This window comes from Anomaloglossus baeobatrachus, chromosome 4 (genome assembly GCF_048569485.1).
Source record: "Anomaloglossus baeobatrachus isolate aAnoBae1 chromosome 4, aAnoBae1.hap1, whole genome shotgun sequence".
Classification (NCBI taxonomy): domain Eukaryota; kingdom Metazoa; phylum Chordata; class Amphibia; order Anura; family Aromobatidae; genus Anomaloglossus; species Anomaloglossus baeobatrachus.
Window position 1 is genome coordinate 438,733,420 of NC_134356.1, and position 13,648 is coordinate 438,747,067.

The 13,648-nt window shown below is 48.4% G+C and overlaps 1 protein-coding gene across 1 annotated transcript in view; it reads left to right on the forward strand.

Annotated features, from left to right (window-relative positions):
- The window catches only part of CIB2 (calcium and integrin binding family member 2), a 36,563-nt gene extending 23,272 nt beyond the window's left edge, over positions 1 to 13,291 (forward strand). Inside the window, exons 4-6 of the mRNA XM_075342654.1 lie at positions 6,153 to 6,300; positions 9,232 to 9,427; positions 12,105 to 13,291. Coding sequence (XP_075198769.1) covers positions 6,153 to 6,300; positions 9,232 to 9,427; positions 12,105 to 12,126 — 366 coding nt within the window. The 3' untranslated portion in view covers positions 12,127 to 13,291. The remainder of the gene's footprint in view (positions 1 to 6,152; positions 6,301 to 9,231; positions 9,428 to 12,104) is intronic.
- Positions 13,292 to 13,648: the final 357 nt, after the last annotated feature.

The following is a 13,648-nucleotide window of genomic DNA, read 5'->3' on the forward strand; positions in this document are numbered from 1 at the left end:
GAGAGTCTGGTTGCTAGGTGGCGTAGGCAAGAACAGGAGAGGAGGGGCAGTGAGCCAGAGCAGTGTAGAGTCCAGGGAGCTCGAGTGAGGAGCAGATCCCTGGGGCTGTGCAGTCTGACAGCGCCCGCGCAGTGGCTACTGACGGGGGAGAACGGTCAACTAGGAGGGCTACCCGAAATCCATCTTCAGCTAAAGAGAGAGCACGGAGTGGGAAGTAAGGAGACTGCTAGAGAGTACCAGGCCCAAACGGGCGGCAGATCCCGAAGCGGAGATAGATCCAGCTTTCTTTTGCTAAACCTGCCGGTGTGGGGCTCTCAAAGCCCACGCCACAACACCACAAAAGCCGCAGCCACGTAGCCACAGTTAGGGCCCATAGGTCACAGGAGGCAAGCAGCTGGAGTGGCCTGGTCCAGGCGACAAGCAAACGGCAAACGAAGGGGAGAGAGGCTGCAGCATCTTCCCTGGGTGACCCCCATAGGGACTCAAAGTCGGGGTTACCCCAAACCACCAAGGGCTAAGGAAGGCGAGTTAGTAGTCACCCTCACAAGTCAGCCTGAAGGACACCTGGTTCCCACTTGGTTCATCCCAGCTACGCCCGGGTCACTCACCCTGCCATCAACTGTGAGTAAAAACCCTGAAAGACATCCTGCCTGTGTTGAGTCATTCTGCGCCTTGTGGTACTACGCACCTACACCGGGCCCTGGGGCTTGCCTCACTCTCAGGAGGCTATTCCAACTAACTGCACACACCATCAGCCCCAGGCGACCCTCAACCTGCAGTGGCGGTCCCTACTGGCCGCAATACTGAGAGTGGCGTCACGACAAGAAGAAGATCTCCTACCTGTGACCAGATCCAGCTACGTGGAGTCCCTGAAGGTAATGCACCGACACAGCGTTCTCGGGGCTTCACATCTGGCGTCACGAACAGGATAAGGACTAGACCTGTTCAGACAGGTGACCATGTGCCTGGGCGGTCCGCTTGAAAAATTGGAAGCGCCGCCATATTGCCACCATGAAAAGCGCGCTGAAAAACAACAGCAGCCCGCGCTGGGAGAAGTTACCGCCCACGAAGAGGTGTGGCTACCCAGAGATCCCCTGCAGAGTTCTGACCTCGCTTGTGAAGAAAGCGGAAGCGTCCGGAGACGGCGGGAAGGAAAGAGAGCCACAAGCCTGCTGCTGCAGAGAAAAGAAATGGAGTCCGGACGTGGATACCCAGAACCAGGCTCTGCTGCCTGGTGGTGCCGGGAGCTTGCTATCTTCTGCGATCAGCTGGAGGCCAGGATTATGCGACAGCTCAGAGAGGAACGCATGGAGCTTCTGGAGATGGCTGCGGCGGTTCGGACCTACGAGGAGGGAGCCGCGCGACGCCTGCCAGATCGAGCGGCGACGACTCAGATCCCGATGGTGCCACCGATGGGTGAGTCCAGAGTTGCCCCGGCCAGCGCAAGTGCTCCGACCCCTGCTGCTACGACCGCGGTCCCAGAAGAGGCGCCTGGCGCGGCGACGCTGAGCGAGGCCGCAGCCACGCTAGGTGCGGCCCGCCAAATCCAGGCCGCCGCAGCGACACCCCGCCTGGCCCGCAAAGGTCCGACTGCCACGGCGATACTCATCCGTGCCGCAGGTGTGACGCTGACCCAGGCTGCCACCCTGCTGAGCCCAGTCCGCCAAGACCCCACCGCAGCAGCGACGCTCGTCCGAGCCGCAAGTGAGATGCTGAACCAGGCCGCAGCCCCGCCAGGTGCGGCCCGTCAAGCCCCGATCACTGCAGCGATGCCCAGCTCCACCTGCACAGATCCCATCGCAGCTGCGACGCCGATCCAGGCCGCCGCCATACAGGGCGCGGCCCGCCAAGACCAGGCCGCCGCCATACAGGGCGCGGCCCGCCAAGACCAGGCCGCCGCCATACAGGGCGCGGCCCGCCAAGACCAGGCCGCCGCCATACAGGGCGCGGCCCGCCAAGACCAGGCCGCCGCCATACAGGGCGCGGCCCGCCAAGACCAGGCCGCCGCCATACAGGGCGCGGCCCGCCAAGAGATTGCATCACCACTTACCCCGGCCTGCAAGGCCAGAGCAGACACCGCTCCCCAGTCCAAAGAGGTCCCTGCTGGAAAGCCCACGCTGGGGGAGGACCCCGCATACTGGCAGCTGAAGGCTGACATGGAGGCCAAGTTCCCACAGGAGATGGTGGACCGATACATGCTCCCTCCGCACACCCCTAAGGCAACCCCTGCAGCAACCACGCTGAAGAGTCCACCGCCTGGGCCAGCTGAGGAACACTCATCCCCGGCGCTGCCACGACCAGAGTGCAGCGAAGAACTAAGGGGGAGAGGAGGCCAGGAAGCTGAGGAGCTGACTCAGGAGCCACCAGCAGTGGATTCATACCCCGAGCCGGAGATGTTGCCCTATTCCCGCTGGGACGAGGAAGACCTGACACCTCCTGCTGACGAGGAAGACCTGACACCTCCTGCTGACGAAGAAGACCTGACACCTCCTGCTGACGAAGAAGACCTGCCCAACCGCCCTACCTGGGAGCTTGTAAGCTGCACTTCGCAGAATCCAGCCCGCAAGACGCAGCGCCGCAGCAGAACTCAGTTTTCCCCTGCACCGCCATCCCCAGAGCAGAGAGATGACATCACGGCCAGAGACCTACAAGAAAAAAGGTTCCTGAGAAGAGCCAAAGCACAGGTCCGAGGACCCCTTTGCAGAGGAGTAGTGGATGACTTCAGCCTCAAGTCAGGATACGGGTTCATCGTAGCACCTGGTATCAAAGAAGGCATTTTTGTCAATAGGAGAGACGTCAGAGCTAATCTGCCCAGAGGACACCCTGGCAGAAACTTAAAGATGGGAGACACAGTGCAGTTCACCATGCACCAAGGAGAAAGAGGGTGGTATGCGCTAGATGTAGTGCCATGTCCCAAAGAAGAAGAAAGAAAAGACAAAGGACCTACTGACGAGACAACTACAGATGAGGAAAAAGGTCAAGAAAGCAACAGGTGCCGCAGCCCTACAGGCCCAAGCCCTGGTGAAGAGGAATCTGCCTAAAGTAAGAAGTACAGCAGTTGAAAAGTTAAAGTTTTGACCAGTTTGGAAAGTTTGTTTTGCAACGTTTTAAAGTTCAAGAATGTGCCCACATAAACTATTGTGAGAAATAAACCTTAAGGCTATGAACTGGCTATAGCCACAAACTCTCGCAGTGTAAATAGTTACACCAAAAGGGCACCACCACCACCAGAGTCAGCCTGTTTAGGGGCTTGGCTCGTCTGCAACCGGGGAGCCCGTCCGTATATAGGGCCTTGGCTTACCTGCGACCAGAGAGCATGCCTGTTTATGGGGCCTGGCTCTCCACCACAAAGAGGGTACCTGGTCAGCACCAACTGTGGAGGCCGCCTCTACATCCTGCCAGAAGAGGCTGAAGGCGCGGATCCACCAGGCTAGGTATACCCTGAAGACCACCAGCCCATGAAAGCCGCCTCTACATCCTGCCAGAAGTGGCTGAAGTCGCGGCCAACGTGAAAGGGTTTTGGGTGGGTTAACGGACTTGTGGGTGGAGGGTGGTGATGTATGGTACCTGGTGCTTTTAAAAATGTTTTACATGTTTTAATGTTTTATGCATTTTAAAATGTTGTCTTGCAGCCCGAGGACGTGCTGGTGATAACTAAGGGGGAATGTGGCGCCCCTGACCTGGTCAGGCACCACTGAGTACTGCACCCATGCTGGGGACAGTACCATACAGGTAATCCAGAAGGCTGACTGGGGTGTGGAACACAGGCGCATAGTGATCAGGTCTCACACATGTACCCATGAGAGGACCCCTGGGGATCCCAGGAGGGGGAAAAGCCTTCACCTTCACTGGAATAGTGGAGGGGGCCAAAAGCCTCCATCTCCTCTCAAGGGGTGTGGTAAGAGAGTCTGGTTGCTAGGTGGCATAGGCAAGAACAGGAGAGGAGGGGCAGTGAGCCAGAGCAGTGTAGAGTCCAGGGAGCTCGAGTGAGGAGCAGATCCCTGGGGCTGTGCAGTCTGACAGCGCCCGCGCAGTGGATACTGACGGGGGAGAACGGTCAACTAGGAGGGCTACCCGAAATCCATCTTCAGCTAAAGAGAGAGCACGGAGTGGGAAGTAAGGAGACTGCTAGAGAGTACCAGGCCCAAACGGGCGGCAGATCCCGAAGCGGAGATAGATCCAGCTTTCTTTTGCTAAACCTGCCGGTGTGGGGCTCTCAAAGCCCACGCCACAACACCACAAAAGCCGCAGCCACGTAGCCACAGTTAGGGCCCATAGGTCACAGGAGGCAAGCAGCTGGAGTGGCCTGGTCCAGGCGACAAGCAAACGGCAAACGAAGGGGAGAGAGGCTGCAGCATCTTCCCTGGGTGACCCCCATAGGGACTCAAAGTCGGGGTTACCCCAAACCACCAAGGGCTAAGGAAGGCGAGTTAGTAGTCACCCTCACAAGTCAGCCTGAAGGACACCTGGTTCCCACTTGGTTCATCCCAGCTACGCCCGGGTCACTCACCCTGCCATCAACTGTGAGTAAAAACCCTGAAAGACATCCTGCCTGTGTTGAGTCATTCTGCGCCTTGTGGTACTACGCACCTACACCGGGCCCTGGGGCTTGCCTCACTCTCAGGAGGCTATTCCAACTAACTGCACACACCATCAGCCCCAGGCGACCCTCAACCTGCAGTGGCGGTCCCTACTGGCCGCAATACTGAGAGTGGCGTCACGACAAGAAGAAGATCTCCTACCTGTGACCAGATCCAGCTACGTGGAGTCCCTGAAGGTAATGCACCGACACAGCGTTCTCGGGGCTTCACATCTGCATTCCCTAAGACTTCATAATGCTGAAATAAACTTTAGTAGAACTCTGCTTTCTACTGTTCCTTCTATTTTTTCCTGGTCATTTTAGCTCCAAGTATTAAAATCTATAATTTAAGGGGTGGTCCACTACTGAGCATTAGTGGCCACATTGATGTGAAGCTCATAGAGAAGGCTTTTCTTAAATACCTTGTGTAGTAAATTCTGATTCTGAGCAGCGCTATTGCGGTCCGTTCAGCCCCATCATGTGACCCCCAGGCTCCATGACCTCTGAGATCCAGCGATGTTACGTCAACTTCCAGTTGACCCATGATCACCAATGCGGGCCCCAGTCTCAGTGAGTGACTGGGCTGTGGGTGGAGTTTCACCACTCATGATAGCCCAGCATCTCTTGTGCTCTCTCCTTCGTTGCAGAGCACCGCAAGCAGGAGTGATGCTGGGCTGTGACGAGCAATGAAACTTCGCCCACAGCCCAGTCAGGCAGACTGGGTCCCGCCTAGGTGATGTCATGTCAACTGTAAGTTGACGTGACATCATCGGATCTTACAGGTCATGTAGCATGGGGGTCACGTGATGGGGATGAGCATAACACAATAGTGCCGCGTAGAATCAGAATTTACAACACAAGGTATTTGAGAAAAGCCTTCTGTGTGAGCTTTATATTGCTGTGGCTACTACTGATGAGTAGTGGACCACCTCTTTAAATTAGTAATGCAACTCTTTCCTATATCTCTCTCACATTGTCCAAATCATCTTTGACTTTGTCCGGTGTGATTCTAACATTTCTAAAATTCAGCAACATCCTCCTTTCTGCCTTTATTTTACTAGCATATAAAAATTATAGCTACATTATACACTCCATTAACATAGGGCAGCTTGTACTGCCTCATTATTAATCAGGTACACATGGTATGAAAATTACCAGAAGACCTATTGTGGCCATGGTCATGGTTTTCACTAATACTAACCCTTTAGAAGTGCTAAAAGATCATTTTTAAACTAGTTAAATTGCACCACATTAAAATGCACTTACACGCATGTGACTCTTGAGGCACATTCACGCATTGGAGATTTGACGCAGATTTTCAGACTAAATTTGGGGATGGAAAATCTGCAGTGGATTACAGTAACAGCAGAGTAAAATTTTAGAAATCTCATCCAGGTGCTGTGGACAATTTTTGTGCAGTTACTATTCTTTGCTTTGGATTTTTCAGTCTGCGGCACATATCATGTGATGTATTGCATGAGGTCTTTATAAAGGCAATCAATATAAGAGGCATAAAACTGAAGGAGCTTAGTTCATACATCAGAGTGAAATCTAAATGACCTTTTTATTCCAGGAAAATCCATTCAAGGAGAGAATCGTTCAGGCTTTTTCTGAAGATGGAGAAGGGAACCTTAGCTTCAATGACTTTGTGGATATGTTCTCTGTGATGAGCGAGATGGCTCCCCGTGAGCTGAAAGCAATCTATGCCTTTAAGATCTATGGTAATTTATATGTAATATCATATTAATGTATACCTCAGTGTATGTCTTAATATAGAGGAAGTCAGAAGAGATTCAGCGAAACATCAACGATCGTCCTTTGAACATAGAAGTAGTGTCGGTCTGTTTAAACAAGCCATTAAATGGCCACCGATTAGTTGGCATGTAGCCGGTCAGCAGTCATTTAAATAAGCACTCCCATCAAAGTTTTTATCCTCTTAACTTATTGCAGGGATCATGTTATATAACACTACTGGCAATTGCTCATTTTACCATTCTACCGATTCTTCTGTTTTCCATTTGGTATATGACCTCAAGTGATTAAAAACAGACTAGCTGAATCCTTCTAAGCTCTATGTAGAAACAGGAAATCTCTTCCCTACAGGAGTCATCACTGCCAAAGTAAATAGCAGAAGGTAGGAGGGTGCAGCTGTGTCATGGGTTGAAGAGGGGGATGATTCATGCAGGGACAAGAGACTTAAGGTGGCTTTACACGCTACGAGATTGCTACAGCGATCTCGTTGGGGTCACGGATTTTGTGACGCACATCCGGTCGCTGTAGCGATCTCTTGTGTGACTCCTAGGAGCAATTTTTGGATCGTTGCAAAAACGTCCAAAATCGCTCCTTGTTGACATGGGAGTCCTCTCCCAATTATCGCTGCTGTCGCTTGGGCAAAGTTGATCCTCGTCCCTGCGGCAGCACACATCGCTACGTATGACGCCGCAGGAACGAGGAACCACTCCTTACCTGCCACACGCCAGCAATGAGGAAGGAAGAAGGTGGGTGGGATGTTTGTCCCACTCATCTCCGCCCCTCCGCTTTGATTGGGCGGCCGCTTAGTGACGTCACTGTGACGCCGAGCGAACCGCCCCCTTAGAAAGGAGGCGGTTCGCCGGTCACAGCGACGTCGCCGAGCAGGTAAGTACGTGTGACGCTGCTGTAGCGATAATGTTCGTTACGGCAGCGATCTTCACATATCGGCATAACGATAGGGGCGGGTGCTATCACGCTCGCCATCGCTAGCATTGGCTAGCGATCTCGTAGTGTGTAAAGCCACCCTTATCTCTTTCTACATAGAGCAGAGAAAAGAAATGAATTTACTGGGTAGAAAAACAAAATGAGCAATTTTAAGTATCCAGTGGCTTATAATATGATGATTGCAATATAGAGAATATACAGAACAAACAGAAAAGATGCTATGTACTTAATGTGTTTTCATATTTATCCTTGATACATATACATATATCCACATATTATGTTATGCATATGTCACTTATTTATGTACAATGTACTTTCCTTGCATTGCTGTGCACTCGCTGTTTTCCGGGTGATTCAGGTCTCATGTGCTTTCTTTCCATATTGCAGAATTATTTTTCATTGAAAACCTAATGTTTAGGGCGGGTCATTCAGATAAGTGATTTATATTGTCACACATATTTTGTCATATCACATTATTATATATAAAGCTGGGTGGAGGATACCGGGCACCGCTGATCCCCTTTGAGGCTGACAAAGCTGCGCTTCCGTGCAGGTGGAGACCTGGGTGCGTGTCCCAAAGCAAAGACGATACAAGATCCACAAGGTAGAGATGAACAGGTCGCACTCCAATGGTCAAATAAAGAATTTCTTTTATTCCACGATCACATCAGGGTACAGGTAGTGAGGGAGGATGAGGGGGTGCCACGTCGGCCGACGGCAGCCGTTTCGCAAGTAACCTTGCTTCTACGGGTCCATATATTTATATATATCACCATTGTAATCCCTCTTCTGCTGGTAATTTGTCACGATTCTCACTAGTTGTCCATTCCTTGATTTGTCCTTGCAAGATATATATTTTTTGCTAATAAAATTAAATTTTATTTGATTGCAATATATTAAAGGGAACCTGTCATCAGAAATTTAGCTTTAAACCTAAAAGTTTCCCCCTCTGCAGCTCCTGGGATGCATTCTAGCAAGGTTCCTGTACTTTTTGTGCCCCCTTTTAAACCAAATTAAACACTTTATAAAGTTGTACCTTTTTGTCTGCAATTCTTGTAAATTCTCCATGTGGGCGGGCCGTGTGGTGTCGGTTACTGTCCCTCCTTCTGGTTTACGCCATCCCCCATTGCTTCATTTCATAGATCAGGACACCGCCCACAGCGCCCGAGGTCCCGTGCACACGAGGACTGCTGGTGACGTGGTCGCAGGCACGATATTATGGGCGGCGCTGTGAATGCATCACAAATGCCCGCCCATAATACCGTGGCCGCGCTCTTCCCTTTGCCTCCTGCTTTCTGCGCAAGTGCTGGCCAAATGATCCGACGTCACCTTCTTCCCATCCTGCCCTGCAGCAGGAAATAGATGGGAGGAGCGGATCAGGCCACCACAGGTTACGAGGAGACGCTTGCGCAGAACGCAGGAGGCAAAGGGGAAAGTGCGGTCACGAGGTTATGGGCGGCACTTGCTGATGACACTCACAGCGCTGCCCATAACCTCGTGCCCGCGCAAAGCGTCACCAGCGGTCACACGTGCACACAGTGCACGGCACCGCTACAGTCGCACAGCGCATGCGCGGGACCACGGGCGCCCAGGGGCGGCATCCTGAGGTTTGAAATTCAGCGTTCGGGGGCGGCGTAAATCGGCAAGAGGACAGTAACCGACACCAGGCAGCCCGCCCCCATGGATAATTTTCAAAATTTGCATACGAAAAGGTACAAGTTTATAAAGTATTTATTTTGGTATAAAAGGGGCCACAAAAACTATAGGAAGCTTCCTAGAATGCAGCCCAGGAGCTGCAGAGGGGGAAACTTTTAGCTTTATAGCTAAATTTCTGATGACAGGTTCCCTTTAAGAAGATAAAAAGTCTGATGGGAGTGCTTCTTTAATGGACACAATTGAGCCATCTAAAGTGGCCTTAAATATTGAAAATGTGTTTTCCCTTCTGTTGTTCTTAGATTTCAACACAGATAACTTTATTTGTAAATCTGATCTGGAGAAAACTCTCAATAAGCTGACACGAGAAGAACTGGAGGAGGAAGAGGTGACGTTGGTTTGTGAGAAGGTTATTGAGGAGGCAGATATGGATGGGGATGGAAAACTGGCATTTGCAGACTTTGAGAACATGATCTCTAAAGCACCAGATTTTCTCAGGTAATTGACTTTTTTGTGTAAAGAACAGTGAATATGTACAGTAATATCAAGCTGTTTACACATGCAATGGAGTTGTGTGTGAAATAATGCTAAAGGCATAGCCTGGGTGCGGCAGCAAATGGAGTCACTATCATCCATATAACAAACCATTAGGTGCTCTGTTGCCACATGACTGTCCAGCAATGCTACTAAGGGAGAATGCCATAATAATGCAATACCATCCATAATAATTTATGCATCACAATTTTTTTGTAAGGATCTCCCATGCTGTGCCTCCATGTAATAGGATAGTGAAGCATAGTGCCAAAGGGTGTGCTATAAAGTAGTTGAAAATTGCAGGACCCAGTCCATCGGCTACATCAGTAATCTGTGGCTGCTGGACATTAGCCCTGAAAGCCTCCTATTATCTCCTGGCATTTGCGGCCGATTAGCCGGCACAGCTGGTGGGATGATATGCATGACATTGCACCAGGTTGTCTAATCAAAAGAAGAGCTGTGAATGCCATGAGGTAGTATGTGGTTCTCAGGGCCCTAGTCCAATAGCAAAAAAACTATTACATAGCCAATGGACCAGGTCCTGCAAATTGATATGCACGAGTAAGCCGATACAACTATTATTATATAACGGCCTTCAGCTCAATCATAAGCCAGGGTGACTGGAATGAACACTAGGTAGGAAGATCGATCTTGTGCAAGCCTAGATAGGTCCACCAACATCTTCTCCGCCGCTTACTTGATTGTAACAAGCCATAGGGTTGATGGTCTTCCTCATCGCCTTGTTCCTTCTTTTCTTCTGACTACGATGTTCTTCTCCAGTGATTTCTCTGTTTTTATGATGTGTCCAAAGTAGGCAAGTCGTATATAACGCAAGTTGTTATAACTAGGGAGGCCTAAATATTGATAGATAGAAGGGTGGACCTCTAAGGGAATAGTTTATGGTGGTGAGTACAAAATTGTGAATAACACACTCACCTCCATTCAGGACCGCTGCACCTTATCCATCCTATCTGGTCCTCCAGTCGGGTTTAGGTAAATGGAATGGTTGGGATACCAGGATGTATGGTGGACAGCGTACAGTGACATCCTGATGTCCCATCCTTCAAGTTGCTGAAATGGGAATACTATCACTTCAGTAGTTTTCTTAAAACAGTGGTGGTGGCTTAACTTTTTGTGATTTCTCCTTTAACTATAGGGTAACATATTTTGTATTTATCTTTATGACTATATTAAATATATATATATAGATATATATATATATATATATCTTGTTTCAGAAAATTATCTATTTTTTACTAAATAACTTAGTTCATTAAAAAGAATTAGACCTTCTTTAAAATGTCCCATTAATTTAGATTCCTTGAGTTGATTGCATGGACCATATTTTTTATGCAGAAATCATTTTGTTTTATTTTTAAATATGTGAAAATAAGAAACATTATAATATATTTTATCAAAGAAAATAGCTTCTTTCTTCTCCTAGACTGATGTTTTATTCTCAGTATTTTTAGTTCATGGTTGCAATCTGTATTCCATGAATAGAGACTTTCACATTACTGAGATGACATTGGCTGCTCGTAAGATTCTATGGAGAAGTAAAGGGTGGAAGGAAGGAGGAACTTGAGAAAGAGACAGGTATTCTGCTCCAGGTTCTCCTGAAATGACATCTGCCATCTCACAGAAATGTGAAAATATGTACCGTATTTTTTGGATTATAAAACGCACTTTTCTTTCAAAAACATTTGGGAAGAAAATGAGGGGTGCATCTTAAAATCCAAATGTAGCTTACTGGGGGGTGGTGGAGAGGGGTCACAGGAGGCAGGGGCAATGCTGTGCTGCGGGCGCTGCTCTGTGCCGGGGCTGTGGGCGCTGCTCTGTGCGGCAGGCGGTGAGGCTCTGTGCGGCAGATGGTGAGGCTCTGTGCAAAGGACGGTTAGGCTCTGTGCGGCGGGTGGTGAGGCTCCATTTAACGGGCTGTGAGGCTCTGTGCAGCTGGCGGTGAGGCCATTTTGAAGATGTCGGCAGTGAGGCACGGGTCATTCTGAAGATGTCGGTGGTGAGGGCTTCAAATAATGGCGCCCAGAGTCGGCGCATGCTCAGATGGAGCTACCAGCTCATCAGTGCTTGCGCTGAGTCCAGCCTTCATTTCTTTGAAGCCCACACCGCCGACATCTTCAGAATGGCCCGTGCCTCACCACTCACAGCAAGCTCCAACACAGAGCAGTGCCCATTGTCCCAGGACAGTGCCGCAGTCCGCAGTGAGCATCTGGGCCCCCTCTACACCACCCGCAGCATCGCCGTACTCCAGCCCCACCCCTGCCTCCTGTGACCACCGCTGCTGCCCCTCCCCGGTACGACACCATCAGATTATAAAACAAACCCCATATTTTTTTACCTTTTTTTTTCTCTACATTTGGGGTGTGTCTTATAATCCAGTGCGTCTTATAAAGCGAAAAATACAGTATTCAGTGTATACAGATTTTACCACTGAATACAGAGTTTACAGAGGAATTAATAAGTCCAGGAGGGAAAAGAAGCGAAGATATATTACAAAGTTTCTTATTTTCATATGTACTATTGATTTATGAAAGGAAAATGAAAAGGAAAGTTACTTTTTTAGGCCTTTTTGTAGTTTTTCTATTTATTGCTATCTGAATAACTCCTTTTCTTTTTCTTGTAGTACCTTTCATATAAGAATATGAATATGCTGCAACGTAATTCAATGAATGGTTCAGAACAATTGGATCTCAGGCATCCATAGGACCCAGCCTTCCCAAACTGCAAAAAATTTCTTGGCGTCTCTTCACAGAAAGCCGACGTCACAACAGGAAGATTAGTCTTCTTAGAATTGAATGACAAATTTGCCTGCATTTTTGCATTGTGAAACTTTTGTCATTGTTAAAGCAAAAAAAAAAAAGTGGATTTTCTACAGAATGTCACTTCAGAAAAAGGATGAAAGTTGACTATGCGGGGGCCTTAACACATGGATGTTCATATAGAACTGCACAATATATTCATCCACCTCTTCAATGTATTTTTGATCACTCATTTTTTTACGAAGTGTAAATCTGTCAATTTAGGCTAAAACATGAAATACAAAGGGCTTACAGTATGTCTGGTGGAAAAAAGAACTTAACTGGAGGTTGGAAGGAAATGCCGCTTTGGACTGTCGTTGACCGGCATTTAAGACGTCTCAGGAACAATTAAATAGAGGAACACTTTAAAGAAAGTCTTGCAGGAGGAAAGTCATGAATGTACCAACAATTTCATATGAAGATCTAATAAGACTTATCATGCATACATTGCATGATGTTGGAATGTGGGGACATTTGGTGGCTTATTATAGTCACGTATATGTGTTGCAAACAAATGTTGAAAACCCTGCAGACTCCATTTGGGTTTTCAATACCGATTTTAATCATTCCGTGTCATATCTTGTGTCCGACAAAAGAAGATTCGGTGAATAAGTATTGCCAGATGGCCTCGCCACTAATCTGCTCATAGACGTAGTAGCAGTATTCTCGGAGCTTCACTCTACCTATCATGGAAGAAAGGACAATTATAAGGGCTAGCTTGAATTCAAGGACAGTTATTCTCATCCATGCAGTCTATGAAAAAGGAGGTCACAAAACGTCAAGGCCTCTAGCGTGACAAATCAGTGGATTTCTAAGAGGCATTGCTCATATGGGCGATGTACATAGAGGTAGTAAAGATTCTCTTGGAGTTAACAAGGTGCCTTTTATAATCATTGTGAGTTTTTGTCCGTTTCAAGGAATGGACACATTTGTTTTGTTCTGAAAGAATTGTATTCGGTTAAATAAATTAAATATATCTTCTGTTCTAAGTAAAGAAAAATCTGTTGCACAAGTTCACGATTATCACTCTTTTTTAACATATGATTCTTCATGATGATTAGAGATGGGCAGACTTGCAGATACCCAAGATCGGTGTGTCCAACCTGGTTTAAAAAAACCTCGGTTTGGGCCCAGAATTGATCCCAGATATTTGGCCGGACACCGGTCCCTATATAAGTCTATGGAGACCTGAATCAGGCGCTTAAAAATGGTGGTAGACAGGATAAGGGAATGGGACAAGCGCTTTATACTTACTTATGTGTCTATATCGGTGTAAAAATAAATTAAAAAATTGGCATAGGTTCCCCCCATATTATGACACCCAGCACAGATAAAGCATACATGCTGAAGCACCCAGCCTTCTGCTTAT